Source organism: Hibiscus syriacus, unplaced genomic scaffold (assembly GCF_006381635.1).
Source record: "Hibiscus syriacus cultivar Baekdansim isolate YM2019G1 unplaced genomic scaffold, ASM638163v2 tig00110328_pilon, whole genome shotgun sequence".
Lineage (NCBI taxonomy): Eukaryota > Viridiplantae > Streptophyta > Magnoliopsida > Malvales > Malvaceae > Hibiscus > Hibiscus syriacus.
Genome location: NW_024062685.1, coordinates 8,273,748 through 8,300,189, shown reverse-complemented (window position 1 = coordinate 8,300,189; position 26,442 = coordinate 8,273,748). Strand labels below are relative to the sequence as shown.

Sequence of the window (26,442 nt, the reverse complement as noted above, 5' to 3'; positions counted from 1 at the left end):
GGTAATGCTTCCGTGCCCTGAAAGCCAAATTTACTCTCTGACACCAACTTCTCGCAGTCTTTAGAAATCAGGTTACTAAAATCAATCCAGCAACCCAATTGCCTAAACAACTCAACTTAGCACGTTAGTTTGTTATTCCATTGGCTGCTCTTAACCGCAAGCTGGCTCGTTCAAGGCTGACTCTTTGTCGATACAGCCCATGCCATAACTCCCTTGGTTCGTCACCCCTCAATTGCATCTTAGCTATTTGTTTATGTAATGCCTCCAAATTCACAAGCGGGACTGTGGTTGGTCGCCCATGAGCACACTGCATGATATCGTTTTCACATTTATCAAGGAAACAGGATGAAACCTCTCACGAGTGTACAAATGAATGCATACATGCACGAAATGTCAGTGATCAAAACTGGAAGGAAAAACACTTGCTGTGTATGTTTAACTCACTTGGAAGCACAATGAGGTCTGCTTTAGCTCTTCAACTATTAAGGAACATTCTGAATGAAGTAAAGTGTCTCCGAACATAATTGCACCTTATTGAAGAAAGCACGACAGGAAGAAACTCAAAGTTAGCCATCTTATAACGAAGGACACGATATCACCGCATATTAGTGAAGGCTATGCAAGTAAATAAGAGTCGGAGTTCTAAATAGACATAAAACCCACAAAATACATAGATATCTCTACAGCAGCACAGCTACACTAGAGAAGTCTCACTTGACCTAACATTCGTGCATATAGAGGCATTTGATCAGATAATTATTGCGTTGACCACTAATCATTTATTATATAAAAAAACTCCCCCATGGATATGATTTGAATTTGATTCCCACACTTGCCATTTCTTAGCGAGATCAGGCATATACCTCGGCATGCTTTGCAATTAAGGATGCGACTAACTGACGGAGGCATTGTTGATGATCCATCCGTATCAGCAAGCTACGTATCATAAATAAAAATTACGTGTTAAAACTTAAATACCTTTACCAACAGGTTAAAGGGAAAGGAGAAGTAGGATGTAAATGATATAATATGCAACAAACCATGTATTACCTGGTGAAGAAATTCCAACAGATCAACATCAGATAAATTGACACCTAAAATGCAAGGTACCTGTGCATATTATCCATATAAAACTTCATTGACATCATAGTTTAACAGAACAGAAAAGGCAACATTGAATTTGAATGATAAACAAACAAGGACATGGAAAATATTTTCCGGGGTGACAATCCAACTTTTCCATCAAAATATGATAAAAACAATAATTTCGGCCCAACCTCATTGAACTTGCAAAAAAAGAAGTAAAAGCTCATGCAAAAGACGTAAGGGATGTTGTTTAGCCTCCATCAATATAAACAGAACTACAGAAGTGTAAAGGAGCTTAACTGCAAGAAGTTTGACAACAGCCGGCTTAGGATGAATAAGGTTCAAATTCCTGCAGATTAATTAAATTTAAGAGGCAAAGTCAGGAATCATAAAAAGAACAATAATAGTGAATCAGAAGACAATGGACAAACATTAAGGGATTATTTGCATAATGGAGAAACTCCTGTTAAATATCTTTACAGGTAAGAGCCATGCATCTTTGAACAATGTTTTCTCCACTCAATCCACATCCAGAATTATTGATCCCACAGAGAACTACACGTGCATAATATTTTCAAGAAAAAAAGGGAAAAAACAAAATTACTTCTTGAAGGATCTTGATTCTTGGGTGTGAAAATCGCAGATCCAACCCCACTGTCTTATTTGCTCAGAATAATTGTGCAGCAACTGATATCCCATTTCTGGCAGGATCTGTTATTTAACAACTAATAAGTTAAACCTAGAATCACAAAAAAGAACCATCTTTAGCAATGTCCAGGGTAAAGCTTCAAACATCAAACTAGGTATACCATCTCTTTCTCTGTAGCCAAATAGGTGACTGACTTCCCTTCACCAGATAAGACCTGGTTTTCAACATGTCAAATCAGTAGCGAAAATCTCTACTTCCACAAATTTGAACTTGAAAATGTTTTTACCATATGACGAAGTTCTTCTAGTTTTATTCTTTCATCTGCAGCATGCTGCAAAAGAGAACAATAACTAGAGTTAATCATACTGGCAAAGTTTCAATAGCATTTACGCGAGCATTTACATTAATAATGTTATTATTTTGTATGTCCAAATCAGCATATAAGTTATCCTTTGTTCTATAGGCATAAAATCCATGGTCTACCATAAGTTTGAATTATGGTATCTTTCACCTAGTTGGGTGATCTTTGCAACTAACATGTTCTCACTTCTCATCAACTATTCATCAAACTGTTGTCATGAGTAATCTCTGTATCTTTGTATCAGTATTTGTGATGACCTTCATCATGACTAATTGACATCCCTTTCTAGCGAGTCAGCTGTTCCTCAGGGAATATATATTTCTTGTAAAGACAAACATCTGGCAAGCGGTATATCCAAGACCTCGTATTTGCACAGTTATACATACATTTTCAGCTAAAAAAAAACCTACAATGCAACAATTACAGCAGAAAAAGCATGAGAAGGAAAAGGTAATGTTATAGGAATCTATGCAGGTAATGGACCTGATCAATAATAGCAAGAGTTCCACCAGCAACAGTTGGGATGAATTTCTTATCCACCTGTTGCAGAACCTTGGCATCTGTGAGACACTTCTTACTGATCGATTTAGGAACCAATGATTCAGTGGCAAGATAAAGGATTCCGGAAGCAATGTCAAGTAAATCGTCTTCATTGTCAGTACCATATGATTTGCTATTGCTCTGCATTAATCATACAGTAAATATTAATGACCACTAGTGATTAGTGAAGCACTTGGAGCTGAAAACTCAGTAGCACAAATATAATTGATTACAATTGCAAAAAAATACACAACCGTGTTCTGTTGAAAACAATTCTTCCATTTGGTTGCAGAAATTTCCGGATCCTGATTTCCATTTGAGGTAGGTACTGAAAGATGAGAACAAAAAAGAGCCATTAATCCGTTGAGAAGTATATAAAGTTTTTCCTTGTTTGGCAACTAAGCACATTTACATGAAAAAAGAAAAGTAAAACAGTATTTTGCATTCCGTGCCTATTAATATATTGGCAATGTTGTTAAACATCCTATTGAAGATCACCAATACCAAATCAATATCAATTGCCTCATGACAACTTATAATTATATACAAGTATTTCATCTGGTGACAGAACTGAATTACCTTGTACGAGAACAACTCCAGGATCTTCCAGGCAATGATATTCTATCTTTTCACATTTTTTAACTATGGTGCCAAACACTGTGTCTGGCTTGTTATCCATATTCGATCTGTATATAGCAAAAGTAATCACCCAACAAAGAAACTTTAAGTTCCAGCTGCAATATCAAAGTAACTTCTGTAAGGATATATAAGAATTGCGGATACCTATTCTTCCCAATACTAGGTTCAAAATATAGATTGTGCACACTAGAAGATTGTTGTGGAGGCTTCTTATCACCAGTCACTGCAAAAATCAGACATTAATAAGCTACATCATTAACCAATCCTTTGAACTGAAATGTCCATCATGTAATCACCTAAAGAAGTGCAAGTATCATGGGCTTCATTAGAAGTAGATTCCTCTGATGTTTGCAAAGATAAGGAGATAAACCTCCTTTTCAGGATGTAAAAAGGAGGGGCTGACTGGCTTCTTCTAGATCTTCCTTTAGGACTTAAGTTTTTTCCAAAACCTTGATGATGAAAGCAATCTCTTTGCCTTTCATATTCATTAATACTCGAGTCTGAACATGGCCGATATCTGTCTTCAGTTACCACATTGAAATGTTCAGGAGAAAACTTATGATTTAAATTGTACTCTTGAAAGAGTTCACCAAACTCTCTACAGGATACAGCACAGTCAATTTCTAATTCAGTATTTGGGTGGTTACGGATGAATTTTTCTTGTCTGGAGCCCCTTGAGATTAGATCAAAACCAAATTGGTTGTCATCTTCACCATAAGAGAAATGCCCAAAGCATGTCCTTTTCTCAGATCTGAAGTTCTCGTCTACTTCATTCGTATAACTGAATCGTGTAAAGGGGTTTGAGGTTCCCAAATTTAAGGACTGATGATGAGGCAGAGTTTTCTGCTAGTGTGACTGAAACGGGTCGTAGGTCATTCTCTTCAACAGAAACATCTCCACCACATGATAGGAACAACTTTGCAGATGATCTTAAAACTTCAAAATCTCTTGGAATGCCACCTGTTCTTTTGGGATAAATTTGAGGACATGATTCTCCATCCTTCCACAGGGCCTTTGAAAAGGGATCAAATACCCCGTCACTTAAATCAACTTCCAGCGAATTGAAGCTTTTATTTGAGCAAACCTGCTTCTTCTTTTTCATAAAGCTACCAATTGGTGATTCAACTCCTTCCTCAATTTCAATCAACTCCTTGTCTAGTGGCCAGTTTCTTTGGGAGAAGCAACTTTGCAGAAGAGGTTTGCTGATATTCTTCCTGAACTGTGAGCCATTGCAACGTTCACCATAATTAAAAGGAAAACCACTCCTGGCTGTTTCATCGGTCACAGAACTCTCAACCTTAAGGAATTCATTACATAACTTTGAACTTGTATTGTTGTACCCGAGACAGTTTGGTCTTTCAGAAGCCATTATTCCATTTCCCAAAAAGTAATCTTCTGCTACAAAGTTATTATCAGATGACCAAAGATGCCAATCACTCCTTTGGTTTACTATGAATGCATCGTTGGAAAGGAAATCGCTCCAACTTTGAAAAGAATAGTCTGTCCAATGAGAAAACTTCATTTCATTCTGTTGATCTTTAATTCGTGTATTCCCATTGCACTCCGCAAATGGCGTATCTTCATGTTCCACAAGAAACAAATTATCTATTGTTAGTTTGTCCTGTGAAGAAGATGGTTGATACTTTTTAGTCCTTTTCCTTGTTGCAAATTCCAAGTCCTTCGATGATCCATCAAAAAAATCTGCAGAAAAAAGGGTTAAAAAAGTAAATGAACATGCTAAGAGATAGCATAGCAAAAAGCAATAACTTTCTGTGAAAGCATGATTGGATATTCATTCACATCGATTTCCAAAGAAAATGTTTGGCGAATAACATGTTGAAGTGTCCTCCACAAAGTATGAACTCTTGTCATCTTCCTTCAGGGTTTCAGCTTGTCCTAATCCATCAGCTGCTACTAATCCATCAGCTGCATGAGTTAAAGATTATATAGCAACAGATAATAACTTGATTGCTTCAGAAGTCATTATAAATAAAAGCATAACAAGCACTTTTTTTAACATGACGGAGCATACCAAAACCAATACTATTCCTCCAGAGGTGTTGAATTGCCTTCTCAATGAAGGTAAATATAGGTTTCCAATCCTGACAAGAAAGCAACATAGAGACAGAGAGACGAGTGAGATATTTGAGGCTGAATTAACAACTTTCTGAAGTTCCTAATAGCCCAAGTGCTCAACATTTCATGTTATTAGAAAAAGGCTAAAAAATAAACTTACCACTGAGAATTAAATATGTGAAAGTTGAATTATGGCATTACATAGATGACTTTAAACGTAACCACATAACTTTACTAATGTTTTAATCCCACAATTCTTGAATATAGAGTATACCCAAAGGGTAATAAAGTGAAGGGTCCATCATCATACACTCTGTCATCTATTATTGACGGGATGATGTCATATTTGGCTGCTGTATTTTTAAAAATTCACTGTGACCTGTACTTTATAAGTGTGTAATACTGTATCTATACTATCATTAGTCTATTAACATTGCACTAGAGGTTGACACCATCAAGGTGGATGACATTGTTGTCATCCAATCACATAATGAGACATGGTACAAATTTGACGAATCCCCTCGCAATACAATTGGTTGAATTTAATTAAAATGCATATAAGGAACTCAAGGGTCAACTTCTGAAAACACAAAAAATCTACTATTTTTTCTCTTAGTTTCTTTCTCCCCCTGATTTACCAACTTTCAGGCCAAATCCAGCCAATCACTAGGCAAAGGAGGCCGGAGCCAAGGTTGGCAGCTTGGAATAGGCTTGAAACAGGCCAGTTCCACTACTATTCAAACCTCTGGCTAGATCCAGCCAGTACCTAGTCAGGCTCGGCAAGAAACCGGTGCATCAGCTGTCTCAGTTAAAATTTTTAATCTCTGGTACTAGATTTTGACACAGAACAATAGCATATATACCACATTACACATTTTAAAGTAGAGGTACTGTACAACATAGGAAGGTTCCATAACAAAAGGGACTGGTCACAAAACAAAATGGCGTACAAGGGCCAAATATGACATTCTACTATCATGGAAAGCAGTATTGAGTATTTTGTCCATGCTTCTATGCAATAGAAACGTGCAACCCCAGTCTATTATGAGATCATGAAAAAGTTTAAATTAGTACTCAAATGTTTGAATAAACATGATTTTGAACTAGATGCTAAGGTTCCTCCTGTTAAACAAAATGTTTTAACAAATAGAAATGCATATTAAATCACAGTTCATGATTAGACTGAATATTACCTTAAATTCAACATATGTCTTTGATGGTTCAAAGGTTAAATCATAGAAAGACGGAGGGCAGCTAATATTCAGTATGTAGGACGGAACCACTTGAGATCTACTCCTCTTCCCATTCTTGGTCCAGTTATTAGTCTTCTCTGGATGTAAAGACTCGAAACTAGTGGCCAAGTTGTTCAGCAACTTATGAATGGGACCCTTGCAGACAAACCTTGAATTGATATCTGACATTGTAAAGGTACAAAACTAAATCGATTATAAATGATATATTCATATTCACTAGCCCTATAATGGTCTCAGATATTCTGTGGATACAGATATATTGAAAGGCCTGCCAGAAAAGAATGGCATAAGAATGAACCCAGAAGATAAAAATGATGAAGAAGGTTATTCAGTTAATCAAAATAATTATTCTACCTTAAAAGAAACACCATCACAAGGACCAGATATGTAGCCTGAAAGCTTGAGAGGACCATCATTAGCATTCAGCTTATGCAGACAGGCACAGTCCTCAATCCCAAGACCACTCATTAAAAGTGGAAAAGGGGAAGAGGAAGGATGCACAGAGAGAATCTTGTCCTCACTAAATTAAACAAATAATAAAGTTAAAAACAGAAAAGGAACATGAATCATAGAGCTACAACTAAGAAATTTGACAAGAACATACCCCTCAATATCAATAACATCAAAGTAAACCATTGGGTGAACAAGGGCAATTCTGAATACACACTTTTTAACAGAGTGCAGCACCTTCTTCGGGCTTCAATTCAGCATTGGAAATCACAAGTGAATCAGTTCAGTGTAACAGCAGAGATTTCAGAAGGTGTAACCAATAGCTAGCTTAATAAACCATGTTAACTTATAAGGGATGCAAGAAACTGGAGATTGAAAAGACAAACCTAGATTGCATATGTTTCTTTCGAACAGGTTGGTTGTAAAATAAATCACGCACCACAACTGTATGGAATCAAAACACGTTACTGGCAATGCATAAAGAGAAACGAAGCAAGCACTGTGACTTAGTGAGAAAAAAGGTTGAGAGCATTAGAGAAAATACATGAAATAAAAGGAAGCATGAACAAATATACTAGGAAGCAAACCATATCTTTCTCCCAGTAACACCAATCCATCCCGAGATATACCAGATCCTAAAAGAATATAAGCAACAGAAAATCAAACATGAAATGCGGATGGAACTGACAATTGGTTAAAGGTTTCAGCAACGAAAGGCATGATAGTATTTACCATCATCAACCACTTTGACATAGCCGCTCCCAGCACTTAGAAAGACTGACACCTAAATAACAAAGAGACAACTACTCTTTTAACACAAAGCTCTTATCGTATAGCTTATTTATGAGTTGTTGAAATTTAAGACCTTTGACGCATCAGCATCGAGGCTATTGAAAATGAGCTCCTCCACAACCTTAGTGAGGTCAAACAATATACTGGCAGAACGCAATGTCGCGCGAACAGCCTCTGGCAAGGGCTTAATGCTCCCCATTACAAGCCTAATCTAGCCTATATGAAAATTTACACAAATATACGCATCAAACCCAATCCGCTTTAAATTCACAAAAAAAATGCCTAAAACAAAGTATTGGCAACAAATTAGGGTTGGGAAAGCCTTCCATAGGGGCAAACGATAAGCAGTTCTATTGCGAAGAAAACAAAATCTCCGAAGCTACGTTCAATAAGTTGAGTTCGAGATCATCTCACCTGAGCTAAGGTTTAGGGTTTATTGCATTGATTTCGCATTTCAGTTTTTTTTCCTTCTTCCCGCAATTCACTTTTGGCTTAATGCCCAAATAAGTACCCAAATTATACCATTTGTACCAAATAAGTGACTACATTTTTTTAGCCCATCTGAATGCCTAACATTACAAACGTTAACACTTTAGGTACCCGAGCCGTCAACGACGTTAGTTTTCTCTGTTAAGTGACACATGTCACAATCTGATAATGTTAAAAATTTTATATAAAATTAAAAATATATATTTTAAAAAAACACACATAAATTTTGAAATAACCCCTAAACTTTGAAAACCTTCATTTCAACCCCTAAACCCACACCGACCGCTGCCTTTTGCCGTCGAAGAAGCTCCACCCGATCTTCATTCCCCCAACGAATAAAACCCATATGAAATCGTGACTAGTTGACTGATCGACGATAAATCGACATTTTAAATCCTGCAAACCCTATGATGAAAATCATGATCCCACGAAATTCTGATGGTGAATCGACAACTACTACGGTGACATATAAATAGGATGATGGAAAGGACTATGTCAGCATGAGAGAGGGTGGTGACGGCAGATTAAGGTTAGGATTTGGGATTTTGGGATGTTTTATAATATAATAAAACTTAGGATTTTTTATAAATATAATAATATTTTTAATTTTTTAAATAAATTTCAAAATTACTAGATTGCGGCACATGTCACTTAACGGGAAAATTAACATCGTTGACGGCCCGGGCACCTAAAATGCTAACATTTGTAACGCTAGGCACCCAGATGGGCCAAAAAACTATATACACTTATTTGGCACAAAAGGTATAGTTTAGGCTAGGGCTATAAACGAGCCGAGTTGGGCTCGAGTATTGCTAAACTCGATTGGACTCAAAAACTCTAAAATGGAGTTCGACTCAAGACTCGAACTCGAAATCATGAACTGAAGCTCGAAAAAGCTTGAAATGAGAAAAATCTTAAACTTAACTCGATCGAAGCCTCGAATTCAAACTCGAACATTAAATACATGAAAACCTTATTGTAGACACTAAATTTTTGTCACATTTTCATTTTTTATTTTATTATTATTATTATTATTATTATTTTTATTAGTATTATATTAATAAATATTTTTATTTACATTACAGGCCCAAACCCGAGGCCCGTTTTACAACAAACCCACCAGGCTCGAAAAACCCTAACCCATCTAGGGTTTCCTGAAGCTTCCAGCCGCCAACGGTCCAGATTCATCCACGCCGCCACCTCAACCAGCTGTCGACGCTCCACTGCCAAGTGACCCAAACAACTGTTGCCGACGCTCTATTGCTGCCACACCTCCAACGAAGACTCCAGAAGACCAGAAGCAGCCGTACACGTTGAAGCCTAGGGTAAGTCACCACTATAGTTTGGTGACTCACCGAACTTCGCCCCTATTACCCGGTCCGAGGAGAACATTGTCGATGGTTATAAAAAGCCATCGACAACCTGCAAACAAAAAGAAAAAAAGAGAAAAAAAGAGGAACCACCAACAACAGATAACAACAAGAACACGAACCTACATCAGCCAATATAACATAAAGAGAAGAAAATAAGAGAGAACTTACTCTGTCATTGGAGGCTTTCGAAACGTCACCGGAAACCTTTGAACTTCGAAGGTAAAATCCTAGATCTAGGAAATTCTAAGGGTTTTTAAGATAAATAGAGGTCGTATTCGGCCTTAGGAAGTGAAGATCTACGTTTTGGTGTATTTTGAGTTTTTCGGCCACCATTCACGGTGGCCGGCGGCAGCAATTATTGCCGGAGCAAGGCGACCGGTGAGTGGCCAGTTCTCTCCCCCGGTGGATGATTTTAGAGAGAAGGGGGAGAAATTATCCTAAGAGAGAGAAAAAAGAAAGAAAATGAGAAGTTTTGGCCCTTAAGGGCCGGTTATAGGATTTTTATACCCTCATCAAAACGACGTCGTTTCGATGAGGGTGTATGCGTAATTTTGGGCATGGTAAAATCATTTACTAAGTCATCTCAGTTTGTAACTTTTACGTTTTAGTCACTGGAATGATTTTCTGGACATTTTAATTTTTTCTTCGAATCTTATTTTATTTTTATTTTAGTCCTGGCTAGTATATTTACATATTTAGGGTAAATATTATATTAGTCCCTCAGATTATATATTTTTATTTAATCACTAATAATTAAGGATAAATTACACTATTTGTATATATATTTTTAATAATTTGAATTAGAGTTTTTAATTTATATACTTTACGTTTTAGTCTTATAATTTTTAATTCCTTCTATTTTAATCACTAAAGTCAAATTTTACGCATTTTAATTTAGATTTTAGGTTTTATTTTTTTTTATGTTTTAGTCATTTAATTTAAGTTAATTCAAATTCTCAGTGAAACTAATGTAATTCAAATTTTGAATCCGCTGTTTTGAATTTTTAATATCATTATTGTCGGTAGTGGGGTCACATTAAATTTAGGATGAGGACGTTTGAGTGATTTATTAAGGGCTATAGTTTTTTTTTTCTACCTAATAAAAAATAATATAATAAAAAAACTTGAGCAATTTGTCTTTTTCCTTCATAAATGACACCAATAGTCATTCCTTTCTTTTACATAGTTGAAATTTGAGCTTTAGTTACTATTATAAGTTTTACAATATTTTTTTATAATTTATATTTTAATGTAAATTATTATCTATGGTTAATTATACTATTAGTAATTATAATTTTATAATAATTCGAATTATGTCCATTAATTTTAATATTTTACATTTTATTCTTGTTGTTTTAATTTTATTTGTTTTAGTCACTATTTAGTTATACTTTAATTTAATTTTTTATATATTTATTTTTCAATATTAAGAAAGGGCAGTCTTAAAGCAACTGGATGTCCATTTTCTGATATTCTTAAATAAATAAATGTCTTACTTTTACAAATTATATCTATTTTTAAATAAATGTTTTAATATTTATTTATTTTTTATATTAAGAAAATAGCTGTCTTAAAGCACCTAGAAACCCTTTTCTGATATTTCTAAATAAATAAATATCTTATTTATATATAAATTAATAGATTTTCTTATAAATTTGAAATAATAGGATTATAAATTAAATATATTTTTAAATTTTTAAATTTCCAATAATAAAGACAATTTATAATTAATAAAGTACCAATCTTTGGCGTTGTGGGTGTGCTAATCCTTCCCCAAACGTAATCGACCACGAATCCCTTTTTATTAAAAAGAATGAATTTTTGGTTAAACGCTTATCAATTTATCTTTTAAATTATGTTTTCTTAAAAACTATTTTAAAAGATTATTTTTAGGTATTTGACCTACCTAAACAAAAAGGGTCAATGGCGACTCCTAAAATATTCTAAATCAAAATCATTTATTTTTTCCGCCAAGTAAAATTTCGTGCCCGGGCGAAAACCGGTTACGACAGCTTGGCGACTCCGCTGAGGACTGGTCAAACTTTAAAATCGATTACAAATTGTCTCTTTAATTAGAAATTAGAAATTCATATATTTAATTTATAATTCTTTATTTTCAAAATTTTTATATATACTTATTATTTTCCTAATATTTATATATATTATTTTATTAATGTTTTTTTTATTTTAATGTATTAAATTTCATTATTTATTTGTCTGTCAGAGGTTTGAACATTTCTCCTCACACACAACACGTACATTGCATAACATAAGTTTTTTAATCAAGCTTGTCCCTTTTAAGTGGGAGTAAAAGCGACGTCTTCGTGAGAATTTATTCTCCGTGTTAGACCTAGCAAGTAGCTTTCGGGGTTCATATGCTCCATGTCTTCGTGGGAATTTATTCTCCGTGTCAGGCATAGAGAAATGTGTCCCCTCGAATTGAACTCGATCCATTTAAGTCTGTAGTGGACTAGGATTGAGGGTTGGCAGCCCAAGGGAGCATCAACAAGGACAATTCGAGTACCTTTACTCTTATAAATGAAACCCTACATATAATGAACCTTAGAAAGTCTCCTGATCTAAGATTGTACTGAACCTCTGTCCGTAGGTGTACACAAATGAGAAATGAGCTCTAGTTTTTAATTTCTTTTATTTTCTTTTCTTTTTCCTGAATAAATGCATGTGAACTAGAAATCATGAAGTTATGTTAATTTTTCCAAAAAAAGAATGGAACTAGAAAGCATGAGGTTAAGATTTATACCTTGATAGATAGAATTTTTCATTCCATTAGTTGGTACTAATTATTCTATTTTTTTCTTATTTTTTCCATGCATGTTACATTGCTCTAATTTGTTTATATTCTTTTGTCTGCATTGCATGATCATGGCATAACCAAAAGGTGTTTACTTGAAAGAATGTTCATCAAATTGGAAAGAAATAGTAAATGGACAAAAAGTTTTATGATCAAACGAAATATGATGCGGCCAAGGAAAGATATCCTGAGGAAACTCCGAGGATAGAAGCAAGCAATACACACAGAGATCCTGTTATATTAATACCAAAAGTACTCCACATAGATCCTTCCAGATTGATACCAAAAGCGGTCTACGGTAAGAACATCAGTCGGGGCATTTAGAATAAAGGAGGTTTTTATGAAGCTCAAGCATGTTATTTGAAGGACCAAAACAAGAAATTGAGCTCAGAAGTGGAAACTATGCATGAAGATTTCCAGAAGATGAGTCGAGCCTTTCAAAGTGCTGGCATAAGAAATACCCAGAAGAGTGGATAACAGGGGTCACCAAACTAAAAAATAACTGCAACATATATGAATCTCTTGTCCAAGAACTTCTTGAACACAAAGGTTCTCTTACAAGGGAAAATGAGCAACTCCAAGAACTGATACAAAAGATGAAAGAGAGTGTCACGGAAGAAGATGTTGCTCAAGCAAATAATGTGGCTCATAAGCTGGTGAACATAGCTGGCTTCGCGAGAGAATTAAAGCAGATTGATAACTCCACACCTGAGCATGAGTGGAAGTTAATTTGGCTTTTAAGGGAAATAGAGAAATTAGGAGTGAAAGCTATCCCCTACATGTAAAGTTGTTTGATGTATCAAAACTTTTGTGTTCAATGAAATCTGTTCTAAGATGATCACTCTTGAGTAACACATTTTTCATACATGCATTTTGCATTTCACGTCTTTGCATTTTCATTTTACATTCGTACTTTTATGTTTGCTGTCATATTGCACAATTTACATTCTCATTTTTTACATTTTCACATTTACATTACAGTTTTATTTAAGTATTGTTATATGCATTAGTTATAAAAACATGTAAATAATTTATGAAAGGTTTTATAAAATTAAAATCGAGATCATTCATTCATTAAAAGAAGGATTTCAACCGAAGTGATCTTAGTTCTTACTTGTAGTAAAAACGCTTAGCACGACACAAGAAAAATGTCTAAAGAAACTGAGGATAGACTAGCCAAATTTGAGATAGAGCAGAAATAGACGCAAGAAGAATTGAGGAACAAGTTAGTACAAGTTGAAACTAATATTGCAAATTCTCAGATCAATCTACTGAAAAAGTTGGAAGAAATGATTGGGAAACATTTGACCACAGGGAAAAGTCTTGTTGAAAACCCCACATATCCTCTGGGTATTACCTCTGTTTACATTCCGGGGCACACTTCTGTGCATTAGGAAATCCAACCATCAGTTCACTTCACTGTTAAAGACTCACAATATCATGCTGAAGCTTTGTTCCCCACTGATTGTCCTATTGCTTCTGAGTTGAAGCCAGATAAATTTTGTAATGAGGTCCCTGACTCAAATGAATTAGTTTAAAAGAAAAAACTCATCCAAAGATTGAAAAATATAGAAGAGGTGATAAAATCTAGAGAGTCGACTGAGTCATTTTATGGGTTTGAAGCCAAAGAGCTAAGTTTGGTCCCCGACCTAATTCTTCCACCAAAGTTCAAGGTTCCAGATTTCGAGAAGTATAATGGGACCACATGCCCTTCATCTCATATCACCATGTACTGTCATCGCATTACTGGCTATGTGAAGAATGAAAAGTTGTTGATTTACTGTTTTCAAGACAGTTTATCTGGACCTGCTTCCAAATGGTATAATCAGCTAAAACATACTCAAATACGTTCTTGGAAAGACTTAGCTCAAGCCTTTTTGGGACAATACAAGCACATGACTGATATGGACCTTGATCGAACAACGTTACAAAACATGAATATGAAGTGCAACGAGAACTTTCGACAATATTTTCAACGATGGAGGGACGTTGTTTCTCAAGTGCATCCACCATTGACGGAAAAAGAATTCACTACTTTGTTCATCAATACATTAAAATCATCCTATATTATTCACATGATAGGGGCTGCCACTAATAATTTCTCTGACATCGTCATGTGTTGAGAAATGATCGAAATAGCTATCAAGAATGGCAGGATAAGAGGCTTTGACAATACTGAGGTCGAGAGAAAATCCGAGATCAATACAGTGAGGTCTTATTCAACTAATCATGGGACCAAATCTTATAGAATGACTCGAGAGAAAGCTCATATTGATGAGATTCCAATGACATATGAAGAATTGCTCCCATTACTAGTTCAGCATAATCTTGTGACTCCAGTTCAATCTAAACCAAAAAAGCCCCCATTTCCTGAAGGGTATGAAGTTAATGCAATATGTATCTACCACAAGGAAAGCACGGGGCATACTACTGAGGATTGCGGGGCATTAAAACTCAAGGTTCAGAATTTAATTGAATAAGGGGCATGGACCTTTAAGGAATGATGAAGCAAGATAAAATAAACAAGTGGAAGTTGATATCTACCACTGTAGTCCTTTCATTTTCAGCATCTTGTTTGAACTTGTTTTGTTCCTTTTCTCTGCCTTTTGTGCAATAAATAAATTTGTGTTACTTTTATGGTTATGAGAAAGGAATCAAATTTTAATCTTGAGATTATTGAGTATCAAGTAGATTAAATATTCTTTTAATTTTTCAAAAATTATAGATCTTTGGCAAGTGGTCAAATTATATCTTCCATATCCCATCAAGTAAGCCAATTACTTGACCCTTACCAAAACCAAATCCTGACATTACATTTATCAAAGACTCTAAAGTAATGTCTCTACCTGTTTCTGAGACACCAAAGCTAGATGTTTACCTTCTTGGGTAGAGTTGATTGGTTTATAACATTCCACCATATACACGACTTCAAAAGTCACACATTTGTCCTTCCAAATACAAAACCATCATAAACCAAAAGACCTCAAAAGAACCAAACTTTCAATTATCCGTGAATCTTCCTGAAAGAAGAGACGATATGAGGCATCATGGATCAACTTATCAAAGATAATTTCGAATGATTGGGGCATACTCAAAGAAGAAGAAGAAAGTGATTGATTTAGATAAATATATCATGCATTAATTACATTGTTTTCATGTAAATAAAGTTAATCTTGAATATTCATCCCCTGGAGATACCTCTTTTTACAAAGGTTTTTGTGTATGAGATGATGAACAACATTGTTTCATTTATCCGTTAAAATATATGTATATATATATCCTTTGTTGTCCCCACTTGAGCCTGAATGATTTTTCTTTTGATTCAACCCTAACCAAAGATCACCCTCCACATTAGAAGGGGGCAAGGTGAAGGATATCTACTCACAGGAATAAAGATTGTCAATACAATTTTATTGCGAAGACAAATTTCCATGAAGTAAAAAAAAAGTTTTGAACTACAAGGTATGTCAAATACTAAGTGCTTGAAGATCAATCCAATCAAGAATAACGAAAGAATTCTTGAATTGCAAGAGGAAAATGAGGTGCTCAAAGCAATTGAAGTCCTATACTCATTCATAAAAAAACAAAAACAAAAAAAAGGAAAAAAGGAAAAAAGGAAAAAAGGAAAAAAAAAAGGGGGGGAAATTGAATCAAGATGGGTGACTCATTGAGCTTCAAGTTACAAGGTTGATCAAGTGCAATTAGTTTAAAGATTCATATTTAAACAAGAAGAGCAAGAAATGATGAAGATATGAGAAAATGGAAATGAATCCAAAATTTGGCAGTCTAGAGGGATCCAGATGATGGAAAAATCCCCAACAAAGCAGATCCAAGTTAAGCAAGGCAAGGTGAAGGCATCAGAATGGATTGATCCTTGGTTTAATTACCCTTAAACACTTGTTTGGGCCTTTTTATCCCTTTCTTTTGTAACCATAAGCCATGGCCTACGTTACGTACCTGAAAAGTCCATTCTAATCATACATGGATTTCTAAGTAAAAGAGGTTATATTCAGAATTCATTCCGCCTCTCAAGATTAATTTTTATTTGCAAAAATTGGGTTTTAAAATCTTTAATACATGATATGAAAAATGATAAAAGGGGGTTCAAGATGTAAATTTTGAATATCTTGAAACCAAAGGAGGATTTGAGTTGAAAACCTAAAAAGGTGGCTCGAATATTGAATGGTGCAACAACGACATAAGAGACGATCTTAAGCTCTTAAATGAAACACCACACATCCCAAAGATGTTTCTGAAAGTTTGGAATCAAGAAGCATCTCTATGAGATGAACATAGCGACCATTTCTTCAAGTTAATGGAAGCCCAAAGAGACACATGCTGGACCACCCTGAAAAACCTTACTTTACCAGAATTAACCTACACCTTAAAACAATCAATAATTTTGACACTTGCCATAGGACTATGATTTTTGAATGATTTAAAAGTGTAATTGATTTATTTGATATTCATTAAACTCATTGTTTATGATTTGATTCTATTGTGAACTTGAAATTGGCAATACTTTACAAAATTCTTTCATTCTTCAATAAAGAAAGGAGAAAAAACATTTTCAAACAGGACAGTCTCAAATGAGGAAGGTCCTTGATGCAAATTGATGCCTATTCTACCTCAATTGTAGAAAAAGAATAAGCAAGGATAAAATGATGAAGCATTCTTGAAGGCAAGTGGTCTGAGAGTCCAGAAAGTCTAGAGAATTGAACTTGTAACGTTTTCCTGTGACATCATCAGCAATCCATCAAGAAAGATTTACCCTTAAGTCCCATTAAGGTGTATTATGGGAATGAACAAGTCACTACCTGCACTCTGATTATACCGTGATGCTGGCACAAGTCTTGATACATCATTGCTACTTATTCCATACCGATCATTTTCTTTGTCAGGATTATATCTATTAAATTTGACATTGGAACAGATTCTACACTTCTCGACTTTTATATGGGGTAACATTGGTTACAGGATTCCAAAAGTTGAGATAACCATTTTTACTATCAACTAAACCTTTCCATGGTTCGTGAAGAGTGAGATATGGCAGTGCATATTTTAGAGCAGCAGAAGATATAGTCGTTATAGCAGTCATTGCAAGAAAATGTACCAACAAAAATCTTTTATTTCATCCTGATGATGTTTATTTCTTCCAGTAAGGTTGTTACACGGGATGCCACCGACAACAAGGTTGAATCTGCCAAATCTACTCATCGATTGCTCCAACCGATCATTATTCAGTTATTGCACATCTGTTTTCAAAGGTATGCCAAGATAGTAGAAAGCAACTTCTGCATCACTGATCCCATAGAAAAGAGACAGGACATTGATACCACCGGGAAACATGTCTTTAGCAGATCCTCCTCCCCATATATGGTTTTTAGGGAAACCTAGAAGCATTTCCACCTCATCAGGTTTAAGTGGAACAACTTTATTCCTTCCAACCCATACCAGATTCCATTTTCAGCACTCATCAAGAACATACTTTTGGATACTCAAAGGTGGCTCATTGTCATAAGCTTCAAGAGCCTTACAGATCCTTTCTGTCAATTTGGCACTTCATGCACATGTTTGTAAACAGTTTAACTTTGTTCTTGGAGCCCAGGAAGGCCACCATTTTTGTCAATGGAAAAGCATCATGTATGGTGCGTGGAGGAAGCGGAATAAGAGGAAATCTGTTATTAATTGGCAGATTATAAACATAGCTCCTTTTCCGTACAGCAGCACAAAAATACTTCGAATCTACAAATTCTGACTCTACATCATATAAGTACCATGACATTTCGGTCCAAGTACCAACTGGAGCAAGTGCCACTTTCTCGTAGTAGAAATAAGGAGACTCAATAGCATCTTTTGGAAGTGTTCTTTGAGTTATCTAATCTATTTCGGGAAGAACCCCAAAATCAATCGTTGGATTTAAAAGATGAACTACATGATCGTCTTCATTAAGAAGCTTCTTTTCAAGCTTCTTCTGCTTCTTCCTTTTCCATAAATCATAGCCCGAGTTTTGCCTTTTCTTGTAATTGAGATCATTGCATAATGGCTTCCTATCTTCTACCAGAAGAAGTGCGTCAACAGCCTTAGCCATCTGGGCAGTACATATAAAATCTGTCAATTCTGCAATTGATTAACCCAGACCATATCTCTCCATGATTATTAAAGCCTCAGCCTCTGAGTACTCCATTTTCGTCAAGTATAACAATTTACTCTCTTCATCAGAATCAGATTTCAGGATTTTCTCGGTATAAGAAGAACTATCAATATCTGTGAAATTATCCTGAAAGATCATTTCATAATCAGATGAGTAGTTATCAGAATCAACATGTTACATGGGTGCAGACTTTTTAAGAGCCTTCGTTAAAAACAAGGTTCACTGTGTCGGTCTGGAATGAATTACCAAGCGATTTATACCACTTTGTCCGACTAGATCCCTCCAGATCCAAAAAAATGGGCACCTCATTCAGAAGAGGCACAATTTAGATATTTCTGTCAAAATGATTGATTACTTCTTAAGTTTGTGACAATATGAAGAGAATTTCTCAAGGTACTCGGCAACTGCTGTTTAGTGACACCAGAATGAGAGTATTCAAGATAAACAGATTTGGGGCACGGATAAAGCCACCAGTACCCATAACAGTACATTGTCAAAATTGAACCTTGTGGGGATCATGATGTTCAAGTCAAACAGACGTTGAGAGTAAGCCTTACAATTCAGAAGGTCGGGAGTATTTTGAAGGCCCAATTCAGACAGATCCATACGGGATATCTTGAAAGCCCATTTCAACCAGAAATAGAATGGTGGGGCATTCTTGGAGGCTCATCTCAGCAAGAAGTAATGTTGAGCATACTTTTAACATCTGTAACAACAAATGTTGGAACATTTTAAAGATTACTTCAGACAGATCCATGTAGGGCATTTTGAAGGCTCAGATTAACAAGAAGCAAACTTTGGGGTATGCTGAAAACCCCTTTCAATCAGAATAAAAAACATTGATGTATTTTGAATGTCTGTATCAGCAAGTGTTGGGGCATGCTGAAGGCCCATATCATCATGTTTCAAGATCATTGACTTAAGAAAATATTTCCAATGAGACAGAAAAGAATGAAGAATGAAAATGGTGAAACAGTGACAGTTGAGCTAACTATACATAATTGCTTCGTTCATCATGCAGTTACATTATGATCATGTTGTTGAACAAATATCTACTCAGCAAGTATGGTTTCAAATACTCAATCTTCTTAACCATATGTCACATGACAACATGTTATTCGTTAAGCTACATCACGGTTGCATGGATGAAGATGGTCCTCAGGCAGACTACTTAATCCAGGGTTCAGTGCCTCAAAATCTCGGTTTTGAATTTGAGAATTTTGTGTGTCGGTGATGATTGAAAATATTTATTTGAGATTCCTGGTAGTTAGTTTCAATCATGTTGTTGAGGTTATGAAATTATTTTTCACATCAATTTTGTTTACTTGATGACATTGAATATAGAGGCTTGGCTTACGTACATTACCCTTATTCTCATTGTTACTGGGATTATCATTTCCAGTCAGGCTAAACTAAGTTTTCATCTATTTGGTTTATCATGTACGTTTTATCTACAACAACGAGAATTCCAGAAACTCCCTTCTGTACATGGCTCCTATAGCTGATGTGTTTCTACTACTTCTTACAATGCTCATTATGGAAGAAAACGGGATCAGTATCACACTTTGCCTTTGCACGAGATGATATCAAGATCAGTTAGTGTCCCTTATTCAATTCAACACTAGCCTATTTTGTGGATTTGACCCAGTTTTGGTTATAAAACTCACCAACATCTCACTTGTATTCCCATTGAGTTTTGTTCTCAAGTGGTATTGTGACATCATACAAAAGCTTTAAACACTGTGCAAAGAGTTTCCCTGACCAGCAATCCAAGCAGAAGCCACAAGAGATGATGAATGTGTTGTCAAGTGTTTTACGAACCAGTTATTCTGATGCTAAACCAATGTTGTGATCATATGGTTTCTATTTTTGATCCAAGATGAAGTCTGTCTTCTTCAACACCAAGCTTTGAAGTGAGATATGATGAAGATTTCTTTCCACATAAGGGAAGCGGAAATTTTAGCAACAATAAACTAGTGGAGCCAACTATGGTTGAATGTCAAGTTGTTATTAAGCATTTCGACATGATATGGTCCAGGTTGCCTTATTAGAGATTTGATTAGATGTGGAGACATGAAAGGAATTAGGATAAATCCTCCTTGTGATGTGTTTCAAGGCTGATCTCCTAATTAATCTTCACTGAGTCAGACATATCTACATCTATACTCTTCAAAGATGATAGATTCTTTTTTCAAAGATGAAAGCTTTATTGGTTTTTTACACAAGTCCAAGCAAAGGAAGTCGGTTTTATCCAGACAAAATGGGGCAACAAGATCATAGCTCTGACTACGGCAAGAGTTCCATAAATGAAACATTTCTTCTGAGTCTTTCATGAAACAAAGAAGACACAAAGATGCAGATTGATCAGATGCTTCTTCAGCTTTATGGCATAGGTTGCTACACTAATATCCAGAGGTAACCCTGGAATTAAATGATCAAGTGAAGGAAGACCAAGTTCACCACTTTGAAGTCAAATGAAGATTGCACAAACATTCATGCATTCATAAGAACATCATTTGCATAACAGAAAATGCATTACATTGCTACACTTAATTGCATTCAAACAAAAGGTTTTGCATATTTTCATATGAAAAAGAAGATTCATGATGAACAATACCTTACAAGAAGAAGGTATAATTCAAAACCTTAAATGCGAGAATTACGCAAACATCTGAAGAATAAATGGACGCAATCCATAAGAATGAGCATTATCTTGAGATTGGGGCATGTTACCCAATCAAATGTATTTTGAAAATAAGGAAACGATTTCTATAGTTTCTCATTTAATCTATTCTAAAAATGAAATTGTTGAATAGTAAGAAAACGATTTTCATAGTTTCCTACTTAGTAAACTATTTCTCACATCCATAAAACCTACAGTGCAGAAGTTTTCAAATAGCAATTTTTCTCACTTGAGATTGTTTTTCTTAAAACAAACTATTTCTCACTGGAGAAAGTTTCACTTGAAATAGTAATTTATCTCACTTGAGATTGTTTTTCTTAAAACAAAATTTATCTCACTCGAGACAGTTTCACTCGAAACAGAAATTTATCTCACTTGAGATTGTTTTTCTTAAAACAAAATTTGCCTCGCTTGAGACAATTTCACTCGAAATAGCAATTTATCTCACTTGAGATTGTTTTTCTTAAATCAAGATTCATCTCGCTTGAGACAGTTTCACTAGAAACATAAATTTCCATCACTCGATGGATCAACTTTTCCAGAGAAAGTTCATAATGAGAAGAACTCATCTGAAGAGGAAGAAGAAGTTCATAATAAGAATAATTTGTTCAACCTTTTGCTCGACGCTATCACAGAAGGAGATAGACCAACATCAACATTTCCAGAGAGAAGTTCATAATGAGAAGAACTCATCTGAAGAATGAGAAGAAGTTCATAATGAGAAGAATTTGTTCAACCTTGCCTTAATTCATCACATATGAAGCCAAATTAACAACCCCTCTTTCGAAGATCAGCATTTCCAGAAGGAGTTCAAAATGAGAAGAACTCATCTAAAAAAGAAGAAGTTCATAATGAGAAGAATTTATTCATTTTTTTGCTAGATTACCTCACAGAAGGAGATGAATTGTCATTCCCAGTGAAAGAAGTTCATAATGAGAAGAACTTGTTCAACATTTCTGTCTTAATCAAGAGAAGTCAATTGGACAAAAATTTATTGTCTTTTCGTCTTTGCCATATTCTTGTTAACACAAGAATGAGCAAAGAGGGGCAGTTGTAGACACTAAATTTTTGTCACATTTTTATTTTTTATTTTATTATTATTATTATTATAATTATTATTATATTTTTATTAGTATTATATTAATAAATATTTTTATTTACATTACAGGCCCAAACCCGAGGCCCATTTTACAACAAACCCACAAGGCCCGAGAAACCCTAACCCTTCTAGGGTTTCCTGAAGCTTCCAGCCGCCAACGGTCCAGATTCATCCACGCCGCCGCCTCAACCAACTGCCGACGCTCCACTGCCAGGTAACCCAAACAATTGCTACCGACCCTCTATTGATGCCACGCCTCCGAAAAAGACTCCAGAAGACCAGAAGTAGCTGTACACGTTGAAGCCTAGGGTGAGTCACCACTATAGTTTGGTGACTCATCGAACTTCGCCCCTATTACCCAGTCCGAGGAGAACGCTGTCGATGGTTATAAAAAAGCCATCGACCACCTGTAAACAAAAAGAAAAAGAGAGAAAAAAAGAGGAACCACCAATAACAGACAACAACAAGAACACGAACCCACAGCAGCCAATATAACAGAAAGAGAAGAAAAGAATAGAGAGCTTACTCTGTCATTGGAGGCTTTCGAAACGTTATCGGAAACCTTTGAAATTCGAAGGTAAAATCCTAGATCTAGGAAATTCTAAGGGTTTTTAAGATAAATAGAGGTCGTATTCGGCCTTAGGAAATGAAGATATACGTTTTGGTGTATTTTGAGTTTTCCGGCCACCGTTCACGGTGGCCGGCGGCAGCGATTATCGTCGGAGCAAGGCGGTCGGTGAGTGGTCAGTTCTCTCCCCCAGTGGATGATTTTAGAGAAAAGGGGGAGAAATTCTCTCCTAAGAGAGAGAGAAAAGAAAGAAAATGAGAAGCTTTGGCCCTTAAGGGCCGGTTATAGGGTTTTTATACCCTCATCAAAACGACGACGTTTCGATAAGGGTGTATGCGTAATTTTGCGCATGGTAAAATCATTTACTAAGTCATCTTAGTTTGTAACTTTTACATTTTAGTCACTGGAATGATTTTTTGGACATTTTAATTTTTTCTTCGAATCTTATTTTATTTTAGTCCTGGCCAGTATATTTACATATTTAGGGTAAATATTATATTTAGTCCCTCATATTATAATATTTTATATTTTAATCACTGATTAATAATTAAGGATAAATTACACTATTTGTATATATATTTTTAATAATTTGAATTAGAGTTTTTAATTTATATACTTTACGTTTTAGTCTTATAATTTTTAATTCCTTCTATTTTAATCACTAAAGTCAAATTTTACGCATTTTAATTTGGATTTTAGGTTTAAGTTTTTTTTTTATGTTTTAGTCATTTAATTTAAGTTAATTCAAATTCTCAGTCAAACTAATCTAATTCAAATTTTGAATCCGTTGTTTTGAATTTTTAGTATCATTATTTCGGTAGTGGGGCCACATTAAATTTAGGATGAGGACGTTTGAGTGATTTATTAAGGGCTATAGTTTTTTTTTCTACCTAATAAAAAATAATATAATAAAAAAAACTTGAGCAATTTGTCTTTTTCCTTCATAAATGACACCAATCGTCATTCCTTTCTTTTACATAGTTGAAATTTGAGCTTTAGTTACTATTATAAGTTTGACAATATTTTTTGATAATTTATATTTTAATGTAAATTATTATCTATGGTTAATTACACTATAAGTAATTATAATTTTATAATAATTCGAATTATGTCCATTAATTTTAATATTTTACATTTTATTCCTGTTGTTTTAATTTTATTTGTTTTAGTCACTATTTAGTTATACTTTAATTTAATTTTTTATATATATATTTTCAATATTAAGAAAAGGCAGTCTTAAAGCAAGTGGATGTCAATTTTCTGATATTCTTAAATAAATAAATGTCTTGCTTTTATAAATTATATATTTTTAAATAAATGTTTTAATATTTATTTATTTTTTATATTAAGAAAATAACTATCTTAAAGCACCTAGAAGCCGTTTTATGATATTTCTAAATAAATAAATATCTTATTTATATATATAAATTAATAGATTTTCTTATAAATTTGAAATAATAGGATTATAAATTAAATATATTTTTGAATTTTTAAATTTCCAATAATAAAGACAATTTATAATTAATAAAGTACCAATCTTTGGCATTGTGGGGGTGCTAATCCTTCCCCAAACGTAATCGACCACGAATCCCTTTTTATTAAAAAGAATGAATTTTTGGTTAAACGCAAATCAATTTATCTTTTAAATTATGTTTTCTTAAAAACTATTTTAAAAGATTATTTTTAGGTATTTGACCTACCTAAACCAAAAGGGTTAATGGTGACTCCTAAAATATTCTAAATCAAAATCATTTATTTTTTCCGCCAAGTAAAATTTTGTGCTCTGGCGAAAACTGGTTACGACACTTATAGTGTATTTTTTTAAAAAAAAATCAACACATAAATATTAATATTATTAATAATTTATTTTTTAATAAAAGCATAATATATTATATTTTCGAGCTGCTCACAAGCTTTTCGAGTTAAATATCAAGTAGTTCGTTTCGGCTTGTTAAGAACTCGAGTCAAGCTCAATTCAAATCCATTCAAGCCGAGTATTTATCAAGTTTTGATCAAGTCGATCTCTAATAATTCGCTATATGTATCATCTCATTTACAACCCTAGTTTGGGCACTTATTTGGGCATTAAGCCTTTACTTTTCAGTTGGTACTATCGTGGGCTAGGCTACACCATTAGTTAAATAAAAGTAAACCACATAAATGGTCACTATTGTTTGAGTAAGTTTTAGTTTTCCCCATAGAATTTTGAAAAATAAAAAATTGGTCACTATTATTATCGATTTATAACAAATTGGTCACTATCGTTATCCATCGTTATCGATTTATAACAAATTGATCATTCGATCATTAACAGTTGTTACTGCAGTATCATAATATCAATGTGGCACGTTAGTTTGACTTTTTTGGCATTATTCGACCACGTGAGATTATTTTGACCAACCCTCTTCTTCTTCTTTCTCCAAGCTCATGTGGACAACACTTTTGATATCAAACCTTCTGGGAAGGTCCATCATCAGGTTGAGGTGAAAGAAATCTCTTACAAATATGTAACACATGGGAACAAAATCCATCTTTATTTTCAATGAATACAAAACAACCATCCTGCATTTAAGGGAAAACAAAATAAAGACACTGGCATGAAGGATAACATTTTGGATTTACAATAATGTATTCAAGGTTTTAAAATAAAAGCTCTTGAGGAAAAAACATCTCTGGTAGATTGCCCCCAAGTTATTTCTTATATATTGCAAAAGTAAACAGATCTAAGAACCCTGATAATTTCACATGCAACATTCATTTACTTGCAAACTGCTTTGACTCCTTGGCGGTCCATCCAATCTTCAGTCCCATATATGAAAGTAGTTGGCACTTTCAACTCGAATGCAGTATTGTTCACAAATATATTATAAAAATAATATTGTTATTCAGTGTTGTTTTTCAAATACCTGAAATCTTCACTGTTAGTAGATTGCAACACTGATTTAGGCTCTAGCTAATGGCTCACATGACTCCCATATCAGTCGGTTCAAAATTATGAAATGTGATTTAATGACCTAGTACTCGAGGTATATGTGTAATATCCCAAAAACAAGGCTAGTGATTGAAATGAAAGTTTTTAAAATTTGGTAATCAATTTTGGAAAAATTGAAAAGTTCAATGACTTAATTGAGAATATTTTATGAAGGTTTGTTTAGTAAATATTAAATGAAGTAAGGGTAAATTGGTATTTTCAAATGAAGGATTTTTATATTCCCTTTATAAAGGATATTAAACACGTAGAAATGAGAGAAAGGGAATAAGAAAAGTCTGGAACTTGGTTATCTTCTTCCCTTATTGTGTCTTCATAGCTAAGGTAAGGAATACTCAAACTGGTTATTTCTTATAATTTGAGATGAGTTTTGATTCTTTGGGTATTAAGAAAACATAAGGAAGCTTTAGGAGAAGTGAAAACTCAAAG

The 26,442-nt window shown here is 34.4% G+C and overlaps 1 protein-coding gene across 1 annotated transcript; it reads right to left on the bottom strand.

Moving 5' to 3' along the window:
• Positions 1–58: 58 nt before the first annotated feature.
• On the bottom strand, positions 59–8,281 carry LOC120118377 (DNA mismatch repair protein MLH3-like). The gene is given in 25 exon segments (XM_039138417.1): positions 59–307; positions 445–530; positions 864–936; positions 1,051–1,110; positions 1,387–1,435; positions 1,691–1,797; positions 1,896–1,949; positions 2,022–2,066; positions 2,580–2,777; positions 2,891–2,964; positions 3,216–3,322; positions 3,420–3,498; positions 3,572–4,104; positions 4,106–4,976; positions 5,076–5,183; positions 5,308–5,377; positions 6,545–6,765; positions 6,857–6,872; positions 6,959–7,124; positions 7,209–7,301; positions 7,441–7,498; positions 7,630–7,689; positions 7,787–7,838; positions 7,920–8,062; positions 8,261–8,281. Coding segments are annotated over 24 exon segments (3,489 nt in total). The 5' UTR covers positions 8,046–8,062; positions 8,261–8,281; the 3' UTR covers positions 59–124.
• Positions 8,282–26,442: the final 18,161 nt, after the last annotated feature.